General features: G+C 36.3%; 1 protein-coding gene across 4 annotated transcripts in view; it reads right to left on the reverse strand.

Moving 5' to 3' along the window:
- Zfr (zinc finger RNA binding protein) overlaps positions 1-17233 on the reverse strand; it is a 71971-nt gene that overhangs the window by 23758 nt on the left and 30980 nt on the right. For all 4 annotated transcript variants that reach the window (XR_015442212.1, XR_002396440.2, XM_087189268.1 and 1 more), the window contains 9 exons: positions 15905-16152; positions 13137-13328; positions 12365-12656; positions 10042-10238; positions 8628-8747; positions 7379-7524; positions 3096-3258; positions 1889-2094; positions 933-1083 (listed from right to left, as the gene is read on the reverse strand). Coding sequence is in view for 2 of the 4 variants with exons in the window: in XM_087189268.1 (XP_087045394.1) it covers positions 933-1083; positions 1889-2094; positions 3096-3258; positions 7379-7524; positions 8628-8747; positions 10042-10238; positions 12365-12656; positions 13137-13328; positions 15905-16152 (1715 nt within the window). In the remaining 2 variants the exon portion in view is untranslated. The remainder of the gene's footprint in view (positions 1-932; positions 1084-1888; positions 2095-3095; positions 3259-7378; positions 7525-8627; positions 8748-10041; positions 10239-12364; positions 12657-13136; positions 13329-15904; positions 16153-17233) is intronic.

Consider the following 17233-nt stretch of genomic DNA (forward strand, 5'->3'; position numbering starts at 1 on the left):
ATAAAAAACATGAAATTGTGAGTCATCCTGCTCCATCTGGCCTGCTATATGAAACACTGTTTGCCTAATGTATCCATGCTATATATTTTATGTGCCCATGGGCCACTTAATAGCACTTTTGGTTACCAGATTGACTGTTATGGTGTTGTGGTGCTTGTACTCCAATAATTCTTACTTTACTTAATAATGGCCCCAAAGGGCAAGACTAACGATGTTGGCAATTCAAATATAACAAAGGGGAGTTTAAGACCACTGGGGACTACATACAGTGATATCCTGTCTCAAAATTTTAAAAAAAGGAGAAAAAAAAAAAAATCACACTTAGTTTGAGGTTGCTGCTAAGACCTATGGTGAGTTACTGTTAATCTTCCTGTGCCTAATTTGTAAATTAAACTTTATTAGATATGTAGAGGGAAAATAACATATACTGGAGGTCTTGGAATGTACTACTGAGGATGAGGGGGGACCACTGCAATTTATTTAAAAAACTGGAGAAATTAAAAGAAAAAATTCTTATCTTAGTATTTTACTAAAAACATTTTCAGCTCAGCAAGCAAGAGGTTCATGAATTTAAAAAACTTAAGCTTACTATACATGGGCTCTGTTTGGAAAGGAAAAAACACTTTTTGCTCTGAACAACCACCTTATGATTCAAATCTTGGAAAAATAACAGGAAAAGGGTGGCATATGTTATAATTTCACATTTTAAAAAGAATTAGCAAGATGGTGTCATGTGAAATACAGCACTACAAAACCTAAAAAGACAAAGTAGAAAATAGTTTGATCAGTTTGCACAATTAAGCATAAAATTCAATATGGAAAGCCAAGCCAAATTTCAAAGCCCAGCTGTGGTTTAAACTAAAGCACAGTTAGTCCTGCCAAAAACTTCTCAACCAGACAAGGGGTAAATTTAACATTTTCATAATACTTACAGCAAGCTGTTTGGGTAGATTTTCTGCAATACGGCTTAATAATGTCTTTGAAGGTTTTTCTGAGCACAGCAAAACAAGGTTGACATTTCTATCTCCTCGGAGAAGTAATCCTTTTGCCAATACTCCCACTCTCAACACTCCTTTCAAAGCTCTGTAGCAAAATCAACTTATATTATAATGTGACATTTCTCTTCTCAACCAGAATCATGATATTCTCTAAACAGACGATAGTAAATGACTTTTATACTACAAAAATTATCAAAACACAGTATTTTTAACTACAGTTTATTGGAATAAGCAATATGGATTAAAAATAAGTAAGAGCTAAAGTTCTCACATGGACAACTGCAAAGTGCCCATTTTTATAAGTCAGAGTGATGCTTAATATTAATACAATAATATTTCCAAATGGTAAACCGGGCATGGTGGCACATGCTTATAAGTCAATCTATTCAAAATGCAAGGTAAGAGAAATGTAAGCTTAAGGCTGGCGTGGGTAACTTCGGGAGACCTTGTCTCAAAATAAAATAATGAAAAAGTTACAGATCATAATACAAACTTGACATGAAAGATACTGCTAAAGCTTTGTCTTAAGTCATATTTAACATACAGTACTATCAGAAAATAGCTATTAAAACAAATACCGAATGGGGGACAAATAAAAACTGAAAACAGGAGATGAATGCAATTGGAAAACTAAAGGCTGCTTTAAAACAGATCCCATACATTTTTATATAAACAAAATTGGAATAAAATTACAAAATTTGAAATTGTGTCACTGAAACTGTTTATTTCACTTTTAACAAAAAGCACCTGAATACTTCGTAATACAAGCATAGTTAACACAGGTAGACTCACACCAGAGTGATCAGTCTTTGTAATCTTTATTTCAAATGTAAAAAGTCCACAATACGGAAAACAAAAAATACATATGGTAAACAACTTGGAAAACATACCTGTCTTTACCTCCTTCTTTCTTATCATCTCCCTCTTTGCTCTTGCTCTTCTCATGTTCAGACAAACTGTCTGAAACAAGTTTTAAAGCACGTTCAGTGATAGAAACAATTTTCTGAACTGCCTGTAACTCCTCTTCAGTAGGATAAATGGTTGCATGTTTTGTCATTACGTAACGGTCATCAGATGAGTCAGGGCGACGTAAGGGCTAGAAACAGGAGTTATTTATTTTAAGATGTTTTCTGAGCAAAAGTAAATTATTATTTTTCAACTACATATATATTTACCATCTCTTTTAAATAAGAAAGTTAAGCAAAATGTTCATCTAAAATTATTTGCTACATTTATTAATTTCAGTAAAATAAAAACACCAATTATGGCAAGTTATAATATCAAGACTACATTTCTTTATGTATATACTTATTCTGTCTCAAAACGAGTAAAATTATAACACATATAACTTAAGGCTATGAAATTTTTTTTTTCCTCCAGTGCTGGTAATCAAACCCACGTACCTGCACAAGCTAAGCAAGACAGTCTATCATTGAGTTACACCCTTAGCCTTGAAATGACCTCTAATAAACCTTAAAAATCAGTGATTCTAGCTGGGCACGGTGGTGCATGCCACTTTGAGAGGCTGAGACAGGTGCATAGCAGATTCAAGTCCAGCTGTGGGAACTTAGCAAGACCTCGTTCTCAAAATAAAAAAAGGCTGGGGATGCTGCTCTATGGGAAAGTCCTTGGGTTCAATCCCTGGTAGTGGAAAAAAAAATTTTTTTGAGTCAAAGAAAAAAAACCCCTACACATTTAGGATTCAAAGAAAAAAAGATTCTAACTACTAGTAAAGGGAAGGTAAGAAATACCAATGATATGTACAATTTTTATTTTTATGTATCAGTTAAAAAAATAAACAGAAAATCAAGAGTTGCTTGAAAAATTGGCTGTTCCTTCTAATCTGAGAAACAAAGGCAAAAAGGCCTCTTAATGAAAGAATAATTAACAAAAGCAGACATTTCCCCCTAATAAATACTGAAAATAAAACTTTATAAGTCCATAAAGTACATAAAGGCACTGGAATCAAGAACCCATAATAAAGAGGTAAAATTCTAAATCAGATGAAAAATTTCCATCAAGTTGAGATTATTTAAGTCTACAAACTAGTTTCCCTACCAACTATCTTCTCATAAGATAAATGTAATGGCCACTCACTGCAGGACCTTGTGGCTGAGGAGGCATGCCTGGTCGGACTCCTAGAAGACCTAACGGACCTGGAGGACCATGAGGATACCCTCCATCAGGCATTCGGCGGCGATCATCCCAATGATGCTGTTCTTCTTCCATTCTTCTCCAGTACATGTCTTCTTCGTAACGCCTGAAATACCACAAATGATATTACAGGATTTTGAAGGAAAATAAAAGCCAAGAACTCACATCAATAATGACATAAAAAGCAATTTTTTAAAAACCCCACCCAGGGCCGGGGATTTAGCTCAGTGGTTTTGCCGCCTGCTGTGCAAATGTAAGGACCCAAGTTCGATCCCCGGTACCAAGAAAAAAAAAAAAAAAAAACCCACCCAAATCAGCCTAGCTAACTTTTCTTCTTCCATACTTAATCCAGCTTCTCTTACTTTCTTTCATTGAGAAGTAAATGGAAAGGAGAAGAGACAGAAAAGAAACAGGAGAAAATGAGAACAAAGGGAAAAGCAGAATAAAACTTCACAGTGTACAAAGTAGAAAGACTAGACACTACAAACCCCATCATTACTTCCATCCTTTCTCCTTCTAACACAAGGATTTACTAACCCAACTCCTACATCTAAATGGACCCAATCAGTACTATATGAAAGACCTAATGTGCATATAAGACATTAAGTATTTTCTTCATGTTCTCAAAGAAACTAATTCTTCCATTTTGTTCCTTAGAGAGAACCTCTTAGATTATCTTCAAGTTTTCCACTTATGATACAGGTAGAACAGAGATATTTCTCTACTCAGAAAAATCAATGATGCAAAACACTGATAAATGGTAATTTTTTTTTTTTAAGTTTTTTTTTTTTTTTTTTTGGTACCAGAGATCAAACTTGGGTCCTTGCACTTGCGCAGCAGGCAGCAAATCCACTGAGCTAAATCCCCAGCCCGATAAATGGTAATTTATACTTAATGAGACAGCCAGTCTCATTGTTGGGGATATATTAAGCTAACAGGGACCATGTAAAGTAGAAAGCACATGTCCTGGCTAGAAACAACAACAGTGACTCAGTTCCTAACATCTACTGCCAAAAAAATACAGGCTGTGTATCAGCAAGGTCATCAGGATTTTTATGAAACTTCAAAGTCACTGGTTCAGACTAAAAATTACTATGTACACCAAATAAAAAACTCATATGAGGGCCGGGGACGTAGCTCAGTGGTTCCAGCGCTTGCCTTGCAAGCTCAAGGTCCTGAGTTGGATCCCCGGTACCAAAAAGTAAACAAAAACAAAACAAAAAACTCATGAGATGAAATCAAACAGGGGAATTTAGTACGTTGTCCACTTTGATGGTCATTTTATTAGTCAACATTTTTATTTTTTTTGCTTGGGGTACTGGGGATTGGACCCAGGGCTTTTGGCCTAAGTTACAACCCTAGCCCATACATTTTTAATTTATTTGTTTATTTGTTTTTATTTTATTTTGTACTGGGGATAGAACTTGGGACCTTGAGCTTGTGAGGCAGGCACTGGAACCACTGAGCTAAATCCCCAGCCTCCTTTTTTTATTTTTGAGACAGGGTATGACTAAATCCTCCAGGCTGGACTCAAACTTGCGATCTTCCTGCCTCAGCCTCCCAGATGGCTGGGGTTACTGGCCTGCACCACCACACCTGGCTCTGGTCATCATTTTTAGAACTGATTCTACCACATTTTCACCATTGCTCTCCCTCTTGTTCTATCTTCACTTTCTTCTTTTTAATTTATTTATTATTTTTTTGGTACCGGGGATTGAACTCGGGACCTTGCTCTTGCGAGGCAGGCAGTGGAACCACTGAGCTAAATCCCTGGCCCTTCACTTTCTTTTTGAAAATCTTTTCACAGCACTGAGGATTAAACCCAGGACTTATGCATGCTAGAAAAGCACTCTACCACTGAACTACACTCTCAGCCTCTACCCTCACATTCAACTTCAAACTAAGATATCAAGATCTCTCAAAGGAAGTGCTACATGTCAGGCAAGTTTTGGTAGCACTAAAGCTTTACTAACAAATCTGTCAAAACATAAGCAACAAGTGTGTTTGTTAACTAGCACTGTTAGATCACTAACTGAAGACCAATAAACCATCCTCTATATCCCTAGCCCTTTCTTATTCTGAGACAGGATCTTGCTACATTGCTCAAACTGGGCTCCAACTCCCAGTACTCTGGGAGGCTGAGGAAGGAGGATAGCAACTTTGAGTCCAACTTGGGCAACTCAGTGAGACCCTGTCTCAAAATTTGAAAAAAAAAGGTCTGTAGCTGTAGCTCAGGGTGAAGGTCCTGGATTTAATCCTCAGTACTGCAAAACAAGTAGCACCCTTAAAACCTAATAGCAGTGTTTACAATAGTGAAAACATAGAATGGGCTCACTATGTAGCCCAGGCTGGCCTCGAACTCACAGTGATCCTCCTGCCTCTGCCTCTGGAGTGCTGGGATCACAAGCTTGCACCACCACGCCCAGCTTTAAACAATGATTTTTTTTTTTTGGTACTGGAGATCGAACTCGGGACCTTGCAAGGCAGGCAGTGGCACCTCTGAGCTAAATCCCCGGCCCTAAATAATGAGTTTAAAGCCAGCCTGAACTACATAGCAAGACCCTGTCTCCAAAAAAACAAATAAAACAACAACAATGAAAAACCCCCTGCACAGTATTATATTCAGCCATAAAAAAATCAAAGAAGCTACATACAAAAGGAATATTACCCTCTTGTTGCTTTTACTACCTTCTGGCTGCCATTAACTGTTGTTTCTCCTCCTCAAGGCTTGTCATGGCACCCTGCCTTGGAGCCAGCTAGCTGACTATAGAGTGAAACCTCTATGAGCTGTAAGTCAAATAAAACCCTTCCCCTCAAAAAAAAAAAAGGAATATTACATGATTCTATTTATATAAAATATCCCAAAAGGGTTGTCTGGGGCAAGAAGGGGAGTTTATCAGAACTAGACAGGAAGTGATTATTAATCTGTATGTATGATAATTAACTTTTTTTTTTTTCTTTTTTGGTACCAGGGCTCAAACTTGGGACCTTGGGCCTGCCAGGCAGGCAGAGGAACCACTGAGCTAAATCCCCAGCCCCTATGATAACTAACTTTATAAGGACTTACAAGATAAATGAAAAAAAAAACAAAAAACAGATGGGGTAGAGGGGAAGAGAAAAAGAAAAAGAATTGAGAATTGTTATGTACATGTACCAATTCCTCACAATGAATGTACTCATTACGTACTACAAACATATACTAATAAAAGTTTTTAAAAAGTGGTTTCTGGTTTCTTTTAGGGGTGATAAAAACATTTAAAATTTGTTCTGGTGACTGTTGCACAACCCTGTGATTATACCAAAAAACAATGAATTGTACAGTTTAAAGATGAGCTATATCTCAATAAAAGCAAACATGTATATACATATAAATAATATATATAAGTAAATGAATCTGTGAAGATAAGTTATCTCAAGTCTCTGAAGTTTCTAAAATGGAAGTCTTTTTTAAAAAACTACATTACTGGTCAGACGTGGTGGTGCACGCCTATAATCCCAGCACTCAGGAGGCGGAGGCAGGAAGATTACTGTGAGTTTGAGGTCAGCCTGGGCTACGGGCTACATCATGCATTCAAGGCCAGTCTGAACTACATGGTGAGGCCCTGTCTCAAAAAGCAAAACAAAAAAATAAGAACCAAGATGCATCATGTAAAGGTGTAAGTTCCCAATGAGAAATGTAAATGTGCTGTATACCTAAAATGTACCAATAAAAGAATTTAAGTATAAAAAAACAAACAAAAACCAAAAAATACAACTACATTATTAATACCTATAACCTATCAAATTCAGGATATTGCTCTCAAGTAACCATATGTTATATTTTGCTTGTTTTAAACTCCAGCATTTATTTATTTTTTCATTCATTCATTTATTTTGGTACCGGAAATTGAACTCAGGACCTTGCACTTGGGAGGCAGGTGGTGGAATCACTGAGCTAAATCCTAGGCCCCTTAAGCACTTATTTATAAGATGAAACTATTCATATATTTAATACATATAGTAACCACTTACACCAAAATTCCTAATATCAAGCCACAGTCAAATATAATATAGCCAATAACTTAATTTTAATACATATTTTTCCAAGACCTAGGATCTTACTGAATATTGAAAGTATATTAAATAAAGTAGACTGCTCTGAATAGGAGCCACATACTCAGAACAGTAACGTTTTTTAAGAAAAGTGAAACCACTTACTACCACGGTATTAAAAGTTAAAGTAATACCTCATTTCCATCCTCCAGCGTTCCTCTTCTTCCCTTCTACGCCAATATTCCTCCTTCTGCATTTGTTTCCTCATTTTTTCTTCTTGAATTTTTCTTGCTCGAATACTGGGTTTTACTTCCACTTGCAAATCTGGATTTACCTTTTTCTGTTAATACAGACAAGACATTTAAAATAGCAGAGCCCCCAAAATCTGCCTTTATGTTTAATCCTACCATTCCACATATTCTTTCATCCCATGAAGCTTTTAGTTACAAATTTCCTATTAACAAGTAAAATCAAGTTGAATCACAGAAAAGATTCAGGATACACTAATTAAAATGCTTAATTATTCAAGTTTAAAATTACTTAAGTCTGTAAAAGTTATGTAACTTAGTGATGCTCAATACAAAGTCGTATGAAATCCTTAGGGCACTGATGGATGTTCAATGTTACTTGAAATAGATGCTTCTAAATGTCTGCACTGGGGTTAAAAGGTTTCTTTTCATATAAAACAACTGCTCTTCAACAGACTGATTCACCACCCATGTGTTTAAAAAGAAAATATTTACATCTAGTATATTAGGTCCAGCCTACTTAAAAAGATTCAGATTTATCTTTTTTTTGGAGACAGGGTCTTGCTTTGCAGTTCAGACTGGCCTCAAACTCACTCTGTAGTGTAGGCTGGCCTTGAACTCCAGGCAATCCTTCTGCCTCAGCCTCTTAAGTGCTAGGATTACAGGCATGCGCCACCATGCTGGCTTAGATTTATCTAAATACTTGCATGCATCTAATGAAGAATTCCTAGTGTAAGGTAAGTCATGAGATTTTTCATTATCAACTCATCTCAAATTTACTTTTCTGGGAGTTCTTCCAAGATAAAAGAGGTAGCTGGAGATCTGATACTCTGTTGAAACACTCTATGTGAAGCAATTATCATTATGTGATTATCTGATCCAAATATTTCAGTTTCACTTTGCCAGTTACTAAAATTGATAAGAGTATGGCTATATTGTTCTTCTTTAAGTATAACTAATGAATACAAACATCTAACTCTGTCAGGATTGCATGTTAATCTTAGAATGGGAGTTTGTGGCCTTGGTGAGTTTGGAGGCTTGGATGTTCTGAATCGTACAAGGAAAAAAAAAAAAGATAGTAATTTAAATTTGCTTACTTTAGGGGTTGGGAGTTTAGCTCAGTGGCACCACACCTGCCTTGCAAGTGCAAGGTCCTGAGTTCAATCCCTGGTACCAAAAATAAAAATTTGCTTACTTTATACTGAAGTCTGTGTCTTCGTCCTTTTAAGTGCATTTCCTTAGCATTGGGATCATTAAAGCTGCACTCACATAATTTACAATGGAATCGGATTACTTTTCCTTCATCATTCCGTACCTTGGTGTGAAAAAACAGGAATATTATAGTTTTAAGATTTCATTCATAAACCTTTATAAATTCTTTAATGAAGTTATAAGCAATTATAATTTTAAATGGGAGAAAGAAGTGGCAATGTATCTAATTTTTTTAGACAGAAACAGACTAAAAGTTAAGAATTTTTAACTGTAGCATACAAGATGTTGTCATTCTTTTGTAAATCTTTCATACACATACACATACACACACACACACACACCATGCACGCTAGACTAAGTGCTCTACCCCTAAGCTACGTCCGCAGCTCCTTTTTTTATTTTTGCTAAACTGCCCAAGCTGATCTTGAACTTGCAATCTAAGCCTGAGCCTAAGTAGTCAGAATTATAGGTCATTTTAATACTTTCGTCTGTAGGTAAACATTTAAAGATAGCTAGATTTCTTATATCAGTTGTGGCGACTATAGCACGAGTGTCACTTGTTCTTAAGACAAAAGATACTAATGAGTTGTTTTTTCTAAACCAAAACCTCAGTATTCAGGTTTAACTGCAGTGTTGGCACTTTGTGATAAGTGGGCTTTTGGTTGGAGTTTGGGCACTTGTTTCTGAAAGGTTCGCCACCACTGCCTTACTAACAGCAAATATTTATGCAAGCATCTCTGATACCCCTTTGCTTCTCCATTTACTTATTTGACCTGTACAGCAAGCTTTCTAATCAGTTTGAAAAACTAAACAAAGGGCACCTGTTGCATGTCAGCAACCTTAGTTCTATACATAAATCTAAGTGACTGTTTAAAAGGAGATATATTGGGTTCTCCCTGTCAATATTTTTGCCGATAAGAATTTTTAAATTTTTATTTATTTATTTAGTAGCAGGGATGGAACTTGGGTCCTTGTGCTTGCATAGCAGGTGGCGGAACCACTGAGCTAAATCCCCGGCCCAGAATTTTTAAATTTTTAATGTTTTATGATAGTTGAATTGTACAAGTGTCTGTCAAATAGATGGAAAGGTATGTTACACCACAGTGACAGTATAAACAGAGAAAGGGATGTAAAAGTTAACAACCAGCAAGCTTAAATTACTTTACAACAAAGGCTCTTGATATTCCTTCATAAATAACCTAATTCTTTTTTTTTGGTACCAGGGATCGAACTCGGGTCCCTGTGCTTGCACAGCAGGCGGCGAAACCACTGAGCTAAAATCCCCAGCCCCATAAATAACCTAATTCTTAATTTTACACATAAAGCATGCACGCAACAAAGCAACACACTTCTTCCCTTTATCCAATTTCACAGCAATGGCATTCTCAAATCAATACCTCCTCCACATAATCATGGCCCACTGGCTGCACATCACTCTGCAAAGCAGCAAGAGATGCAGGTGTGACTGGTTCTGACACCGAGTCTGGCTTTACTTCCGGAATCGGCAAGGCAGAAGTGACAGGAGTGTTTTTTACACATTCAGTTCCTTTTAAGTCTTCTGTTTTATTTCCTGTTGACTGTAATTTATTGCCACCTAGAAAAGCATCAGAGTTAAGGTGATTTTAATTTCATATATATGTATAAACCTGACACAATGAAAATTTCAGATGAAGTTCTGGCTTTTCTACTAATAGTCAAACTTTTTGACTAAACAATATTACTGATCAAAATTTTAAAGAACCACATAACCTACACAGCTTCTAAAATCCTATTAATGAAGTACATATCTAAATTTTTTTCTATCTTCCAAATCCAACAAGAGACCTCCTAGCCACCCGCCTCCTCCATCAATTATCTAAAAGTAAACAGTACTCGAAAGGGTATGGACTAAATTTAATTCCTGAATTTCTTGCCAAAGGATTGAGCAAATACTCCTTTTAAACAAAGTTAAGTTCAACAGTCAGTTTTAATGGAAAACTAGTTTAAATCAAAATTTTCCACTAAGGAAGGACATGAAATCTATTTAGGTTTTACCACTGCTTATTTCCTTCAATAACTTAACTACTAAAATCAGGCATTAACTTACACCAAGAGTTATTTACAAAAGATTTTTAACTGTTACTCTAAATTGAAAGAATAACCTCAAAAGAAATAGAAACTATAAATCACAGCTTTCATTTTAACCATCTATTAAAATTAATACTTTACCCAAGAGAACACTGTATTAATTGTGAATTTCTGCTTTTAAGCCTTTCCTCTTAGACTATAATATGAATTCCTATCTAGGTAGAGATGATGAGATAAATTGCTGGAAAGGCAGGTAGGAGTCATATTATGAAGGATTTTATCTGACATAATTAAAGAACAGACTTTATCTTATATTCAAGGAGGCCAATGAAGTTTTCTTTTTGTTTGTTTTGCTTTGTTTTTTTTAAGACAGGGTCTCGCTATGTAGTCCAGGTTGGCCTCAGATTCACAGTGATCCTCCTGCCTCAGGCTCCTGAGTGCTGGAATTATGGGTATGTGCCACCACACCCAGCCTGCTAATGAAGATTTTTAAGCAGAAGACTATCATGATTTGGTATCTATATTTCAATAAAATGACTAAGGGAGTGAGAAATATGTTGAAAAACATGGATGCCACAAGATACAAAGCTCTAAGGAAGAGACTTTTTCAAAGGCCTAAAACACAAGGGAAGGGGAGTAAAAAAGATTTTTTCCTCAAATACTGAAGAGATAGTATGGAAATAGCAGGAGGAAGTAATAAATAAGAAGAAATGTTAGTCAAGTTTCCACTGAAACGTCAGCAATTTTAACAGCTTATTTTTTGTGGTATCTTGCAATGGATTCACAGTACAGAATGGGTCACACTAGGAAGCATCTACAAAGCCATAGAAGATGACAAATGAATCCCTAAAATACAGCTCTTAAACTCAACCTGGAGTTCTGAATTTGCCAAAATAGGTGTTAAAGCCATCATACAAATTAAAATGGATGAGGAATACTTAAATAGTTAAGAATAGTGAGACCAGCACCAAAATCAGAATCTTAGGAATACTTCCATTTAATGAACATCTGAGCAGAAAACCACATGAGAAAGGGATGGGTGGACATGTAAAAGAGATGGAGAGAAAGATATGGCTTTTTCTGATCCAGGGATCAAACTCAGGACCTTGTACTTGCAAGTCAGGTGGTGGCACCACTGAGCTAAATCCCCAGCCCCAAGAAAGATATATCTTAAGGTTTATGGTATAGCAGCCAACTGTGTCAAATGGTAGGAAAACTAACCACTAGACTTGGGAATTAGTCTTTCGTGAATCTTGAAGTCAGTTTTAGAAAATGGCAGCGGAAACACTATAGCAGACTGTAGATTAGACAGGAAGTCCAGCAGTAGAAAAAGTAGGGGCTGGGGACATACCTCAGTGGAACAGTACTTGCCTGGCATGCATGGGATCAATACCCAGTATCACACAAAACAAAAATTAGGTTAATTAGGAAGATTGCTGAAATGGGAAAAGGTGTGTGTGTATCAACAGCTAGGAAAGACAGTTCAATCTATACAGCTAAAGTGAAGAAACTTGTAAATCACGGGCAAAAAGAAAAAAACAGGAGGGCAGATATGCAGAGGAAAAGGTAGGAGACACTTGAAGAATAAGCAGAATCTGCAATAGAGAAGAAACATCACTTTGACAGGACGAAAACAGAATCTTTAGTACTTGCCGACAAAGTTTATTTTGGGTGTAGATGTTTTCTTGGCAGCCATACTGGTAGGCACTGCTGATACTTTAGTGTTGGATGTGCTATTAAGAGATGAGTTTCCTGTAGTTGTAAGACCTTTCAAAGAAGAAGTTGCAATTGATGAAGTGTTCACAGTACAATTGCTTGCTGCAATGCTTGAAGGAGAGGCAGTTGGCTTTGAAGCAGATACAGCTGCTGAAGGAGTAGCTTGGCTAACGACGTTTGGTTCTGTTGAAGGAATAGGTTTACCGAGTTTTGTGTGTAATTTAACCACCTATAAAACAAAAGCACATTTATTTGTCAGGAAACTAAAAAGTGTAGATTTTTTAAAGTTTGTCTAAAAGACATTATAAAGTGAAAATTGTATTTTTGCCATATTTTTTCAATTATTGTTTTTATATACAAAAATTCAAGATAATCTCTGCTGCAGATATGCATATATATTCCATCACTGCAGGTGAGGAAACAGGCGAGAAAAGATAAAATGACTTGGTCACATGCAAGCTAATCTGTAATTTAAAAGTAGGAAAAATACCATTTCCAAACTATGAAATAAGTGGTTTAATTCAATTAAAGAAAGGTCACTATTTTCCCCTTGTAAGCAATGACTATTAGATGTCACCTTATATACATTAGCACATAAACAAGTCTTCTAATGCAAAGTTTAAAATTTGAAGCAATCTTTATTTAATCCACCATTGAAAAAGTAAAATAAAAGAGCAAGACATAAGGCTGTGTGGGAAAAAACACCTACTTTCTGATGCTTGGCACCACGAATGTGGGCAGCATATGCATCTGCTCCTGTACAAGACACATCACAGAGCTCACAACGTAACTGATTTTGAGTCCCACGAGTAGAGCTGTTGCTGCTGCTGGTATTTTGTGATGCTTTCAATGCGGCCTCCTTTTTCTTATGTTTCTGTCCTTCTAAGTGTTCTTTGTAAGTCTGTTTCAAACAAAAAAGACAAATTTTGCTTCATTAACTTTCTATAGCATTTCAGATCATTCAATTCTCAAATCTCTAATATTCACTTAAAAGTGAAAAATAAAATTTTAAAAGCATCTGAGAAAGAGCATGCCATGTGTGATACACCTGTGGTTCTCTGCACCTTGTTTACCAAGAGTCCTTTTTTTTTTTTTGGTACTAGGGCTTGAACCTAGGAACTTGTGTGCGCTAAGCACATGCTCTACCACTGAGCTATACCTCTCAGCCCTCCAAGAATAAATTTATCCAATACTTTGAGTTACAAAACACAGTCATACATATCTATAATATAACACAACTGTTTTCAATTTCAGTAATTTTTATCTTCTATTGCTAAAATATAATGTTGGACAGAGAATGGTAATAGATAATGGTAATGGATCATTCCACACAGAAATTAAAGAGGACTATCAACACCATTAAAAATGGAAAATAAAAGCTACTGCATGGTAACAAGAATCTTTATAAATAGGTATGTTTATTTAGAAGACTGACTTTTCTGACTCAGAATGCTTTTTTCCCCCCATTGGTTTTGTGAGATAGAGTATCACTATATAGTTCAGGCTAGCTTTGAACTCACTATGTAGCCCACGCATGGCAATCCTCCTGCCTCAGCCTTCCGAGTACTGGAATTCCAGGCATGCACTACCAGGTCCAGCCAGAATGCTTTTTTTTTTTTTTTTTTCAGTACTGGGGATCAAACTCAGGACCGTGTGCTTACGAGGCAGGCAGCAGAATGCATTTTTGACAATATACTCCATGCCATCCAGAACCAAAGCTTATTTAAATTACACAACAGCCAAAATTGTATATACTTGTAAAGAAAACTATTATGGTAATACTAGCCAACAAAATAGTAAAATTACATTATCAATCATTTTGAATGCAGATAGGAAAGTAGTTAATTAAAACAAGAGACTAACAAAAGTTTACCTTTGTTTCTTGAGTGGGATCAAATGGTTTCTCTTTCATATTTTTAAAATTGTTTTCAAGATCCATAAACAATTAGCATAAAATTTTATGTTCATCACAGAATTTTAGAGTTGGGTAATACTCTTTTTAAAGCAGAGAATTAGGTTTTATAAGCAGATTAATGCCTAAATCACACATTTTTAGGCCACTCGGTTCTCTCTTGCACAGTGCCCACCCTCACTCTGCAGAGCATGTTTCTTTCCTATCATTAATAAAACGCTGCTATTCCTGGGCACAGTGGCACATGACTGTAGTCCCAGCACTCCTAGAGCCAGGAGGATCACTGTGCGTTCAAAGTCAGCCTGGGCTACATAGTGAGTTCAAGGCCAGCCTGAACTACATAGTGAGATTCTGTCCCAAAACCAACCAATCAACCACAAAACTCTATTGTTAAAAAAAAAAAAAAAAAAAAAAAAAAAATCACAAATTTTTAGCAAGCAGGAACAGCAACAGCAAAAAACTAAAAAATAAAGGTCTTACATGCTTCACTGATCTTTATGAAAAAGACACTTCCTCATATCTTTATTATTATGGAAATCCCCTTGTGGAGATTACTGAAATAAGTAACAATCTAAATCTAAAGCATGTACAAAAATCAATCTTAGGGCCGGGGATTTAGCTCAGTGGTTTCTATGCCTGCCTCACAAGCGCAAGGACCCGAGTTCAATCCCCGGTACCAAAAAAAAAAAAAAAAAAAAATCAATCTTGTCACAAATGCAATCCTGAAATTTATAAATTTTTGAATATAAAAACTTAAATTTAAATTTTAAGGAGAAAGTAGTCTTCCTTAAACTGTTCAATTTTCCCAGTTTTCATTTGTATTCATTAGTTTTTATTTTTCTTAATAACATTCTTGTATTTCAATAGAAACAGCTTTTCAAAAATTATCATTTAGGGCTGGGAATTGAGCTCAGTGGTTTCGCCACCTGCTGCACAAGCGCAAGGCCTCGAGTTCAATCCCCGGTACCAAAAACAAAAAAACAAAAAACAAAAAATGACCATTTAGGGTTTCTTTGGTTTTTTTTGGTACCAGGGATCGAACTTGGGACCTTGCGCTTGTGAGGCAGGCAACAGCACCACTGAGCTAAATCCCCAGCCAAAAATTACCATTTAGTATATATAATAGTTGTCCCTCAGTGTCAGCAGGACTAGGTTTAAAAAAAAAACCAAAACCCAAGGATACTCAAGTCCCTTATGTGAAAATGGCATATTTGCATATAAACAATATACTTCTCATTTAAATTAAATTAAGATACCTAATACAATGTAAATGTTATATAAATGGCATTATAAATGCTATATAGTGTATGTACTGTATTGTGTAGGGAATGACCAAAAAAAAATTATGTTCAAGACTGATCAATTTTCCCCCCAAACATATTCCATTCATGGTTAACAGTGCCTGTAGATGTGGATCTTGCAGATGAACAGAGCTTACTATATGCATGTATTACATAAAAAACAGAAAGAAAATATAAATTCTATGTAGGCACTAGAGTGAGAATATCAACCATAATTATAAAAAATAACCAAGAAAACCATGGTAAAATATACAACATAAGTACCTGTGGTCCAGCGCAGCTGATCTTACAAACGTCACAATAGTGAATCTGGGGTGGTTTGGGAGGCTGTTTTGGTTTCAATTGTTTATTTTGGAATGGTGCTTTTTTAGTAAAAGTGGTCCCTGTCCAGGCAGCTGTTGCAGCTGCAGCTGCAGCAGCAGCTGCTGCTTGCTTCTGTTGCTGCTGCTGCTGTTGGTAGTAGGAAGATGCAGCTGAGTACACTGCTGCTTCATAACCTGAATAAGATGTACCTTACAAAAAAATTAAAAATTGTTAGTTATAAAGGACAAGTTAAACGTTAGTTATAAATTTAAATTCAATAAATCTGTCAACAAAGGTGGAGTTATCTGTACATAATTACAATCACGTATATCTCATAGAACCCAGAAAAACATTCCACCTATGTTAGTCATTCAACAAATGTCATTGGTCTTGAAGCAGCTTATAGTTCAATTGCCAGGATGTGACAATGATCAACACACATATGATTCTAAAAATCTATTAATGTTTTCCTAAACAAAAATCCTCTCGGAGCCAGGGATTTAGTGCAGTGGTTCCGGTACCTGCCTTGCAAGTGCAAGGTCCCGAGTTTGATCCCCGGTACCAAAAAAAAAAGTGTCTTCTTCAAAAATCCTCTGAACAAGCTGGGCACAGTGGCACATGCTTGTAACCCCTGTATTTAGGAGGCCAAGGAAGGAGGATCACAAGATACACTTCTGCTGGGGTAAATTTTTTTTCTTCTGGTATGGGGGATTGAACTCAGGACCTTGTACTTGCCAGGCAGGCACAGCACTGCTGAGCTACATCCCTGATCCTGCTGGGGCAATTCAGTTAGACCCTTTCTCAAAAAACAAAAAGGACTGAGGATGTAGGTCAGTGTGAAAATCCTGATTCAATCCCTAACACTACAAAAAAAAAGAATTCCTCTGAACATAATCCAGGAAGCCCTGGATTCGAGGAAGAAGGTGAAGTAGGATACTAGATACGTAACAAGAAAAAAAATCAATAGGGGTTCACAGGCATTCTATCTGAGGTTCAAATGAAAACAGGACATTTCAGAGTTAACAACCAATACACTGTTCTACATTCCAAAATCAAAAACCACTGAGTTTCCTGGGCAAATGTATGGGCAATGAATAAGCACATGTACTGATATAGTATATACGTCTATGCTCACTAATTTACACATTCTTATTATTTTTATTTTTTTGGAGACAGGGTCTCACAACATAGTTTAAGCTGGCTTTGAACTCACTATGTAGCCCAGGCTGGCCTCAAATTCTCAGTGATCCTCCTGCCTCAGCCTCCAGAGTGCTGGGAATACAGGCATGT

The sequence above is a fragment of the Heterocephalus glaber genome, unplaced genomic scaffold (genome assembly GCF_053883595.1).
Source record: "Heterocephalus glaber isolate CG9 unplaced genomic scaffold, H.glaber_assembly_v1.0 deba00001538, whole genome shotgun sequence".
NCBI classification, from domain to species: domain Eukaryota; kingdom Metazoa; phylum Chordata; class Mammalia; order Rodentia; family Bathyergidae; genus Heterocephalus; species Heterocephalus glaber.